Consider the following 11,654-nt stretch of genomic DNA (forward strand, 5'->3'; position numbering starts at 1 on the left):
GACATTTAGCGGTGGTTTTTTGCAAACTGCCGCTATAATGCCGTCAGGTTTGCATTTCGTGGTGTCTTTTCGAAAACCGCCGTGATATGGCCGCCGATGACTTCCTGTTAGGTATTTTGCGGCGGTTTCGTTCTAAACCGCCATAAAATGCGTATTACCATGTATTTCATTAGATCTCTTTAGTAATAACTATTTAGGTATAATCTAGTTAAGTAACGACTACTATCTGAAGCTACATATGTTTAAATCATTGTTACTTAAACTCGTAACACTTGTTCTACATTCGTTTTACTATAAAAAAAATTCACAAGTTACTTGTAAACTATATATGTAAACTCATGTGAACAAATTTACCAATAAGATTTACTTGATTACGCTATTGGCATTTAAAAATTAAGTAGGGAATCATGGATATGAAAGAAGAAAATAAAATCAAACTCTGATATTTATGAATTTAAAATAAAGCTCAAGAGAGCATAAATCAAAGTTACTCCTCTTTGAAGTTATGCCTTACTAAACCTAAATCAAGAATAAACATGTACAATTGCGACCCATATCATTAAACTAAGGAAATCAGCATAACTGTTATAATAAAAGATCAAACTTTCTCTCCAACATTGTATTGACCTGGCAAAAAAAAAAAACTTTGTTATGAATCTATGGGCTTCACGTTTTAGAGGATCTGATATTTCATCTCCATACCATGGCAATTTATTCAGATCAAAGCACATTTTCTTAACATGTATATCATCTTATTTATCTTGTTGGTCTTCTAAAGTTTTATCCTCTTCATCCGGAACCTTATTCAGATCAAACTGCATGGATCTATCGATTGCGACAGAGGATACATCATCTAAATTGTCTTCTGAATCAGACTCTTCTCCATCTAGACTGTCAGGAACTATTTCTCCAGAATATTCAGGTAAGACTGAAAATATCAACATGCACATAAGAGAATGAGTATACATAAAAGAAATTGAGAACTCTAGAGTCCTTAAATACTGACTTAGAAAAAAAACCAAACTACAAGATGCTAAGACAATTTTATTACTAAACGCAAATTTTCGACAATTACCATCACCCTTGTTAGTAGTTTGTGCAATTTTCTTAAACATAAGCTCTGTAGCAATTGTTGTGCTTGTAGAGGATGATGAAAAGTCCTCATTTTTCATCGATCCTGTTCCACCGTCATGTTATGTTCACTATTGTTTTCAAAACGTAACACTAGTGAAATTATATTACGTAATACATAGCAAGATTATAAAAAATGCAACCCTAAGAAAAACAACAACTGTAGAAGGAATAAAGGTTTAACGTAAACTAACATTTCCATATCAAAATCATTGAAAGAACCAAAAAGTCGGCTTTTACTCATGAGGATTCACAATAACATAAATATTTAACTTCAAAAAAAAAAAAACTACACAAGTGTAAAGTAACCAAAGAAAACAACGTACAACGCTGAGTTTATTTAACTTAGTTAATGACAAAAAGATCATTTTTAAATCACATTAAAATGCTTCATACAAAGCATTACGCGACATCATCGAAATTCTCTGAGGCATTTTCTATGAGGTCTTCTATATCTTCCTCCCTTGTCAACAATAAATCTCCAATGTCACCTTCCGCTAACATGTTCAACCCTGACTGTGGAGAAAAACCAACTTCAACTTCTTCATTCTCTTATCACATGTCATAAAAATCCCTTGGTTTCACATGAACCACAAGTCTACAACACTCCATTCTTTAGCTACTTCATCATCTACATAGTATACAAGCTGAGCTTTTGATGCCAATATGTACGGTTCATCTTCTTCACGATTACTAGTGTGTATTGGACGAGAGAAATTAATGCTGGTAAGCCCTAAATGGTCTTGTTTGATGCCTCTACTGGTAGTGGTATCAGCCCAAACACATTTGAACAATACCACTATGAAGGAACAACTGTAATTCAATTCAATTATGTCTACAATTTTTTCGTAATACGAAACACTACCAACAGCCACTCTATTATCACGCATGCTTGCATAACTTCTCATATTAGATGATACATATACTCCACTATTTTGCGTGTTCATCCCGTTTTCCTTTGTGACAATTCGAAACTTGTACCTGTTAACATTATACGCCCCAAAACGTTTGGCCTGAATCATGGGACCGCACGCAAGCAACTTCATCTCTTTCGATTGAATAGTACTTTCCATAAAAACCTGGAACCACATAACATTCATGCTTTATATTAAAGTCGGTTTTAATATAGTACTAATTCCAGGCTAAAAAAACATTGGTCAGGTTAGTATTCTGTCAACCTGAGCATTGAACCACCGAGAAAATTTTGCATGGACGACACTATCAATCTTAGCTGGCGACCTTGTCTGATGACGCATGCTTCGCTTTGTCTTTTCCCTAAATGTACTTTATTGTAGAGAAGAAAATTAGTCCAACTAGAAACTGGGGTAAAATAGTTACATTGGTGTGTTAGAAATACATGTGTATACTTACTCAAGGAACGGAACCACGGCATCGCAGTTGACTAGCACATGACGATGAGCTTGATGTTTTTCCATTGGAGTGAGTTCGAAATGCGAAAGCCTTGCCAATAGCTGGGAAGATACTCTCCTCTGAATTGTGAAGAATGTCAACAGGCTCATCATCAACTCGCCCTGGTCGGTTGATTCTAGTCTCAATATTATCCAAATACCTAGAATAGAAAGTCAGGATTTCCTCAGATAAATAGCCTTCTGCAATTGAGCCTTCCGGTTGTGCCCTATTACGAACATATTGCTTCAGATGTCCTAAATACCTTTTATATAAATACAATAAAATACTCAGTATATACACAATTAATTGATTTGAATGTACTAAAGGGGTTTATCAGTAAGCTAACCTTTCTATTGGATACATCCACCTATAATATACTGGTCCACCAAGAGTAACATCATCAACGAGATGCACGGTGAGGTGAACCATGACGGTGAAGAAGGATGGAGAAAAAATCACTTCCATCTGACACAAGATTTGCACAACATGATTCTGAAGCTCAGTAAGCTGCATAAGGTTTATGGCTTTCCCACAAAGTTCTCAGAAAAATGATGACAAATTTGCAATCACATTGGACACCGGACTCAGAAGTGCAAACTTCACCAAAATTTGGAGTAATTGTTCCATCAGAATATGACAGTCATGACTTTTCAACCCAGATAACTTGCGCTGTCGTAAATCAACACAACGAGCAACGTTGCTAGAATAACCATCTGGAAATATCACATTCTGCAAAGTCTTCAGAAAAACATCCCTCTGTGAATTTGACATCTCAAATATTGCAGAAGGATATTTACCACCTTCCCCCAGCCATAATTCAGGCCTTATACCCGTGCATTGTAAATCTCTGCGAGCTTTAAGATTGTCCTTTGATTTGCTACTATCGTTTAAGATAGTGAAGACCACATTATCACACACGTTTTTCTCTATATGCATCACATCGAGGTTATGACGCAACATCTGATCCTCCCAGTACGGGAGGTCAAAGAAAACACTCTTCTTCTTCCAATGCGAGTCATCTTCATCCGCATCCTGGCCATTGCTTCTTTTTTTAGATGTCACACTTGAACTCTTCCCAAATGAAATGTGCACATTAGACTGTTGCCTCAATACATCTGTTTTGGATAACTTCTTTGGCGGATCTCTACCTTCGACCTGCCCGTCAAATCTATTCCGGTCTAGTCTGTATTTGTGTCCCTGATTTAAAAAGCGTCGATGGCCCATGAAACACCATTTTTAACTGTCTTTCATCCGATGTGGCTTAGCATCCAAGTTACACGTAGGACAGGCTAACCCACTGTGTGTATTCCAGCCGGATAGGTTTTTCAATCCTGGAAAGTCACTGATAATCCACATTAGTGCCGCACATATCTTGAAAGTGTTTCCCTCTTTGGCATCATAGGTTTCAATGCCATCTCATAATTACTTCAACTCATCTGTCAAAGGCTGTAAATAAACATCTATGTCGTTACCTGGCATTTTCGGCCCAGGAATAAACGTGGATATGATGCATTTTCAGGTCTCAAGTCTCAGTCTCTAACACTCCCTGACTATATTTCCCTGACTCTATTCCTCTGAAATTTCAAATTTATTCTGAACATGCATATGATGTATTATTGATGATTCTACTGAATTTTGAGATGTTAATGTTTTGAATTTTTATTTCAATTCAGTCTGTTCATATTGAGTTAATTCTACTGATATTGAATAATTTCTACTGATATTGAATTTTTGATATTGGCGTTTTGCTTTATTTGTTCTCTTAATTTATTGTTGATAATATTATTTGAGCTGCTGGGTTAAGGTATTGATCATGAATTGTATTAGACTTTGTGAATATTGTTAATTTTTATATGCTATTGTGAACAGATTTTGTTAGTGATATAATTTTTTCGGTTAAAGATCTATTTTTTTGAAGGGGCGTTTGTTTTGATTTAGATTGAGTTTAGGAAAAGTATAAAAAAGGTTTCAAATAGAACTTACATGAGACGCAGAAAAATAATGTTACTTACCTGGTTAAAGACCCATATAATTGGCTTTTACTGTGCAAATTAAGGACTTCAACAAACTGAAAAATAAAAACCGAGTTTCATCGTGAGAAATGAAAACGATTTAATGTGAAACAGTTCAAAATAGCATATATAAAAATATTTACAGAGAAACCCAAATAGAGGAGAACTAGATAGGTGAATTTGGCTTCAGAAATGATTTGTGCTGAACTTGAGTAAACTGATTGTATTGCTTATCAATGAAATTTATTTAATTGAATAAGCACGTTTATAACATTTGAAAATCACAGATTTTTGTAACAAATTATTTCAACAAACTTTTTAAATTAAACCAATATTCTCTATTTTTATGTTATCCTAACCGTTTAAATCCATTTAGATTATGCAGGTGGTTCATTTTACTTTTTTAAAGATACAATAGCTAACTTGTTTAAGTTAATATGGTAACTTAATAACAGATTTGGTGCAACAATAAAGGAACAGGTACATTGCATAATAGAAATTTAAAAGTGATTTGAAAATAATCTAACAAACTATTTGAATTGATTAACGTTAAATCTGATTGTCAAATGTTGTTGTGATCTTATCCTATTTATCCTCATTTTCTGTTTTATCCATACACCCCAAAATTTCTATATGTCTAAAACTCTCCTATCAGTTGCACTTCATTCTGAGCAGGTGAAAGACCTCTCCATTTCAAACCAGTTACGTGAGTTCAGTTTCCTTTCTATTCGAGAGTTTTTTTTCGTTGTTGAACATCCCATAAGATTGTCTTTCCATAGTTAAGGTACGTTGTTTTTCTTCTTATATTTATAAGTTTTAGGAGCGCATCTGTACAATCAATATTATAATCAGTACCAATATAACAAAAAAATTTATAAAAGTCTAAAAAAATAAAAGTATACAAAATTCTATTGAAAAGATATCTAAAATCTATATTTAACAAAAAAAACTTTATATGCTTTGTTAATCTATTTATATAGGTCAACACTACTGTATACATAGATAAAAACTTTTCATTAAAAGTTGTCCTTTGTTAATTAACAATAAGGTAAAATTAGAAAGCAACTGCTTAATTAATGTTTATTCAGTTATATATGTTTAAATTATATGTTGTATACCTTATCATCCCCTGTTGGAAGATGACTACATACAGTGATCTGGTCTTTGCAGCAAAAGACAGATCAGTAAAAAATAAACCTCAAGAGTAAGCATGTTTCCGATACCAACTTAGGTGACACACATTTCCACATAACAAAAACTAACAATAGTTCAACACTAGAAAAACTAGTGAAAATAAATTTTTCTGTGCTCATTCTCTGAGCTTAGATGAATTTGAAACCTCATTAGTTCAACTGATGAAAGGGACCGGATCCTTCATAATAAACCAGTATAATGCTCTGTAGTCTGTAATTTTAATTTTTTGGTGGATAGAAGTGCTCTATTGATGTGAAATCTCTTTAAAATTAGTCTCATATATGTGACTTCCAAGTAATGGAATCGAATCTGATAAAGGTTCTATTCATTTCCCGGTATATCTACCCACAAGTAACATTTCATAGAACATCAGATTACAAGTTTTGAACTTTATGCTGAGCTAGATAAACACTAATCACAAGATTCCATTTTCCACCCCTCTCAAACAAACTTTCTGGAACCGCTTTTTATATTCATAAAATTGAATCTAGTATTCTTCCATTTCAAACCAACAGAACAATCCCAATCATAATTGCAACGTAGATATAAGAGCTTAGCAATTTGAGGGAGTAATTTCAATTTCCAATTGGGTGAACTACAGATCTAGAATTCAAAAATTATCCAAAAACAAATGTTGGTCTCTTTTAAACCGTTGAAACAAGTAAAACACTTTCAGCTCAGATGACTTCATTTAATTCTTTGTTTTCTGGAAACTAAAGCCATCACTTTATATGCCTATCAATCTATTCCACCTAAATGAGAGGGAGGGTAACGTCAGTTTTTGTTTGGATAATGACATTGACTAAATACTAACAGCTTATCAATTTCTCAAGGATTGAGCATCCAATCCTTGCAGATAAAGGCATGAAACTCGATGATTTTTGACATTATATAATAATAAAGATAGATCCTAGCTAGTGCTTTTATCACATGCCACCGTTTTGATAGATTCAGTTTAGACCCTACCAAATTTTTTAAGTAAATAGATAAAACCAATAAAGCATTATTATCGTTGGTTAAGACTTAAGAGATGGCAATGCCCGAGCACTGTTTGATTGAAATACTTTGATGTGTGAACTTGCATCTTTAACATGATTCTGCAGGAGAAGAACAAGATCTTAATATTTACCTGCAAGTGACGTATAGCTCGAAAGGTTGTGAACTAAACACTAACATATATTAAAATAGAGTATTTCTATATATTATTTAATGCAAATGAAAGTTAGACAACTTAAACGTTAAAGAATACTAATTCTTTAAGCTTTTTCATTGTCGTCTAATATTTTGTCCCATCCCTTTTTACAATAAGTCAGGAATCATGATTACTATCAAATATAAACATCTAAAGCAACGACAAGACTTAAAATTTTATTAATGTGTATTTTTCTCTTCTTTGCAAGCAAGTTAAGATCATTAACATAGGGGATCTTATCTGCAAGCAGTTCTAAGTGACATTGATTAGATACTAGCTTTGAAAATGGAAAGAAGTATTAGGGGATCAATGAATTAATTAATAATAGTTAGTGCCTCACTCTCGTAACTTGAATTTAATGTTTGCTATCACTCTATTATGAAATTAAACCAATATTTTAATTATGGAAGATTATTTTAACAAACTTTTGAAATTAAAGCAATATTTTAATTATTTCAACAAACTTTTGAAATTAAACCAATATTTTAATTATGACACATTTAAATTTATTGAGAAACTAGTTATTAATCCTATTAAATTGTAAGACTTCAACTAACATTAAAAGTAATGCTTTTTTTATTTTAAACTAATTTAAATAGACTTAGTTGATTATGTTGTTAAGTTATTTAAAAAAAATAATTCTAATATTCTATCAGGCTATGATGTATCATGTAATGTGCCTTATAGTGTTCCATATAGATTTCATAATTTTTTATTCCCTCTTTTGGGGGTATAATTTGTATTATCTATTTGCTTTAAGCGTTTTTTTACGCTGTGCTTGTCATTTGTCTACTAATATTATTTTCTATACAGGTTTGTAAGGATGCCTAGGAAACCAAGGTACAACATTATACGGGAACCCCCGAAAGATGCCGGAACTAATGCCAGTATTGAAGAGACAACGGTTAGTGTTTGTGGTTAACATTTCTTGATGTAACCTTACGTGAAAATTATATGTCCTTCAATTGTATCATCGAACCGCATTAATTTTTCTCCCGGCAAAATTATTAGATTATGAAATAAAATAATTCTCAATACTAATTCGTTCTCTAAGATATAATTCTAAATGGTTTCACATTGCGTTAAGGTTGGGTCCACGATTAGAGGAGCTCAGACATCACGGGAGCAACCACGTGATAGGACTCCTCCGATTTCATCCTTAGCTAATAGAGCTGTGGCAACCCGTATGAATGAGCAGTTTCGTGCACCGCGCATCTATCATAGGAATGCACAGTCGAGTACTGCTGATGACCTTCAAACTCCAACAGACAACATAGAGACTCGGCATCGCACGGAAGTGGTTGATCATGAATTAGGGGATGAGGATTATGACCCAGAGGCGGATGAAATTCCGTCATTTGATGACCACATCGACGACTTGTTTGCAGCCCAAGAAGTCGAAAGGTCAGCATAACAACAAGAAAGCCAAAGATACAGATTTCTGGAAAGTTACTGTTATCGGTAAACATTTTTTTCTCCCATTTTCGTAAACAGTTATCCTTATAGTCCTTTACTTCTATTTTTCTTTTTTGCAATGATTATATAGTAATTTTGTTTTCCATACACTTCTTAGAGGACGGCGTGAGAAAAGTTTCTAAGCTGAGCGTGAAAGAGGCTATAGCCTTCCCTTCCAATACAAAGATAGTACTATCATTTAACAGTGAGCTGCAACCGATTGGTCAGGCGGCAGGATTATTGAGTGATTTCATAGGGAGTTTGGGTGCGGATTATTCCCAGTTTCCCATACACTTAAACAGTTGGAAGCTGGTGAGCAAAGCAAAGAGGGAACATGTGTACGACATGCTTAAGGTACAACTTTAAGCTTCTACAATTTAAGCAATTTTAGTATTCGGTATTTTTTTAAGGTCTTTTTCATGGGTAAATTATATGGGTAGTTAAATTTTCATATTGTGTTTTTCACATCATCATTTAAGAACTTCTCATTTTTAGTTAATTGCGACTGTTTGTACTGGATTTGAGGGTCATACTTTAACAAATTAAATCAGCCTGTAATGGTTGTGGCATTTCTTCAAATTATTAGTCTTATACTTGTTCGTTGGTCTTCGTTAATGACAATGTAAATTAATTGCAGCGGGTTTTTCACTATGAGGACGATGCCAAAGGAAAAATAAAGCGCGATATTTTGAAGAGGATAGGAAATAACTTGAAGGATACAAGGAACCACTTGTTTCATAGATGTTACAAATAAATAAGGACTTATGAGGGAAATCTTTAGCATCACCCGAAAGGAATAGACAAAAATGATTGGAAAAAGTTCGTTGACTATCGCCTGAATGACGAAACACAGGTAAGCCTTGGTATATTTTATTATTTCCACAAAAAAAACATGTGTATACATATTAATTCCCTTACATTTTATATTCAACGTTTTCTACCTCATTTACATTTATTTTGGTATTTATTCATAGAAAAAGTGTAAACAGAACACTTTAAATCGGAGCAAGCAACTCTACACACATACTGGGGGCTCCAAAACATTGGCAAGAAAAAAAGACGAAGTGGTAATAAGTCATTATTTGCATTAGATTTTGATTAAGCTTCCTGAAAAATGTTGTTGTTTACTAAATTGTGTCAATATCAACGATATAGGAGAGAGAGCAAGGAAGGCCTGTTGGTAGAGGAGAGTTGTTTATCATGACTCATAAGAAAAAAGATGGCTCGTATATCCATCCCGATGCGCGTGTTGTTAGTGTAAGTCATGTTTGAAAATTTGAAGCAATATATAGCTTACTGTATATATCGTTCTACTGTTAACTTCTTCCTTTCCAATGTTGTATATTTGTAGGAAGCAATTGCGAATGTTGAGAGGCAGGATGGATCCTCTAAGAACCTTTCACAAAATGACTCGCTAGCACAAGTTCTCGGAAAGGAGCACCCAGGACGAGTTCGTGCCCTAGGTGCTGGACCATGTCCCACCCAAGTCTTTGGTAACGCTGCTGGACAACCGTCGGGTTCTGCAGAGTCCAATGCAGAGGATAAGAGGATGATTGCAGAGTTGACGGCTAAGCTAGAAGAAGAGCGGGCGAAGAGACAGCCAATACATAAGGTCTTGGGATATGTAGTCCAACAGTTAGGAGGCAATTTGCCAGTTGAGATTGCGGAAGAGCTGGCTTTTGTGGGCGGTACACCGGACTCGTCATGCGCAGGGCCATCTTCATCTGACAATCACGACCCGCAACAAAAATTTTGAATTTCAATTAATGGTCTTGGATACTTTAACATTTAAGTAGGTTTAGTACGTTATGCTTATTTTATTCGACTTGAGCATTCTTAGTTTATTTTGGATGATGTTATGACAATTTTGTTATATATGTTATGTATGCATATGTTTAATTGGGTTTGTTATGTTAATTGAGTTGTTTTACTTGGTTGCAATTTGTTAAAATTAGTTAAAAAGCAAAAAAAATTAAAGTTTAATAAACATTCTTTGTCAAAATAGGCAAAATAATAGAAAATCTAAAATTTTAATGACATTTTTGAATTTGGTTACGGTTTTGAAACCGCCGCAAAACTATAATATGTTTTTTTCCTGTTCGACATTTCATTTTGCGACGGTTATTCCAGCGGTTGACTAAAACCGCCGCTATCCGTTTTGCCGCACCCTATCTTCCAGCGTTTCAAAAAACCGCCGCTAAACGGCTACAGGAACCGCCACTAAATGGCGTTTTTGTTGTAGTATAAAGGTATTAAAGGAATTGAAATTTTGCATCTTGAAACTAAAATTTTAATTCTTGTATTTGATCATCAAACATAATACTAAATTTAATCCTCCATTTCCAACTCCAATGTCTAAAAATAAAGACCACCTTAAGTAGTGAAATTTATAGAGTGACTAAACAGTTATAATATTAAACTCTTGGGTAAAAACCTAATATATATCGTCTCAAACTTTTCTTTTGATTTGAAGCATCAATTTTGTATAAATATTTTTTAATTAAAAATATTATTTATACAATAGAATTAATCAATAAAATTAGTCATTATATATTTATGTATAAATACATGTATAGTTTAATTTATTTTTAATGTGTATTCTATATTAATAGTTAATTTTTTTGATTAATTTTAATATATATATATATATATTTGGTATAGTTGTTTTTTTATTTATTTTATGCGCAAATTCTTTTTTTAGGTGAAATAAAAAGAAAATTCAAAATTGAATTTTAAATTTTATCGTAAAAATTTTAATAACATATTATAAAGTTATTTATTTTAAAATTTAAACTAATGAATAGAAGTATATGAATAAGTATATATTTAAGAATGTATTTTATTCAATTAAATTAAATTATCATTTAATAATTTTTGTTATTAATTTTATATAAAAATAATTACATAAAATTTTTAATCAATAATTTTGCCGTGAATTAAAAAAAAGTTAATACAAAAGAAGTATGATGGTGCAGAGTTTTGTAGCCAGCTGTATTACTTAGATAATTTTTTATTAATTTAATATTAATGATAATTAATTATAGTAAGAATATATAAAGAGTACATAAAATTAGTTATAAAATATTCTTTTTATAATTACTTCAAAATATTGTATTAAATTGTCCTTGGATACTATGAAGGCAAATTACATGATTGCTTACAATACTTATTCTGTGAAATATATGTTCTATCTCAAGTAGTTTTGGTATTTTTTTTTAAACACCGTCCAACCAAAACTATTTCTGTGTTGCAAAGAATTT

The 11,654-nt window shown here is 32.7% G+C and overlaps 2 protein-coding genes across 2 annotated transcripts; one reads left to right on the forward strand and one right to left on the reverse strand.

Moving 5' to 3' along the window:
- Positions 1-1,712: 1,712 nt before the first annotated feature.
- LOC107465082 (uncharacterized) lies at positions 1,713-3,765 on the reverse strand. The gene is made up of 4 exons (XM_016084063.1): positions 3,112-3,765; positions 2,888-3,006; positions 2,512-2,803; positions 1,713-2,210 (listed from the first exon to the last, which is right to left on the reverse strand). The coding sequence occupies exons 1-4, from the start codon at positions 3,763-3,765 to the stop codon at positions 1,713-1,715; spliced, it is 1,563 nt and encodes a 520-aa protein (XP_015939549.1).
- Positions 3,766-9,554: 5,789 nt separating this feature from the next.
- On the forward strand, positions 9,555-10,150 carry LOC110275041 (uncharacterized). Its single transcript, XM_021130556.2, has 2 exons — positions 9,555-9,651; positions 9,746-10,150. Exons 1-2 carry the CDS (start codon positions 9,595-9,597, stop codon positions 10,148-10,150), a joined length of 462 nt encoding a protein of 153 aa, XP_020986215.1. The 5' UTR covers positions 9,555-9,594.
- Positions 10,151-11,654: the final 1,504 nt, after the last annotated feature.

This window comes from Arachis duranensis, chromosome 9 (genome assembly GCF_000817695.3).
Source record: "Arachis duranensis cultivar V14167 chromosome 9, aradu.V14167.gnm2.J7QH, whole genome shotgun sequence".
NCBI classification, from domain to species: Eukaryota; Viridiplantae; Streptophyta; class Magnoliopsida; order Fabales; family Fabaceae; genus Arachis; species Arachis duranensis.

What these genes read in the sequence shown, in the direction of transcription:
- LOC107465082 (XM_016084063.1), bottom strand. Translation starts at nt 3,765, where the DNA reads ATGGGCCATCGACGCTTTTTAAATCAGGGACACAAATACAGACTAGAC. An exon ending in TTCTGAGTCCGGTGTCCAAT is followed by an intron (nt 3,007 to 3,111) that starts GTGATTGCAAAT and finishes ATCTTGTGTCAG; the next exon opens with ATGGAAGTGATTTTTTCTCC. An exon ending in AACTGCGATGCCGTGGTTCC is followed by an intron (nt 2,211 to 2,511) that starts GTTCCTTGAGTA and finishes ATGTGGTTCCAG; the next exon opens with GTTTTTATGGAAAGTACTAT.
- LOC110275041 (XM_021130556.2), top strand. Translation starts at nt 9,595, where the DNA reads ATGACTCATAAGAAAAAAGATGGCTCGTATATCCATCCCGATGCGCGT. An exon ending in CCGATGCGCGTGTTGTTAGT is followed by an intron (nt 9,652 to 9,745) that starts GTAAGTCATGTT and finishes GTATATTTGTAG; the next exon opens with GAAGCAATTGCGAATGTTGA.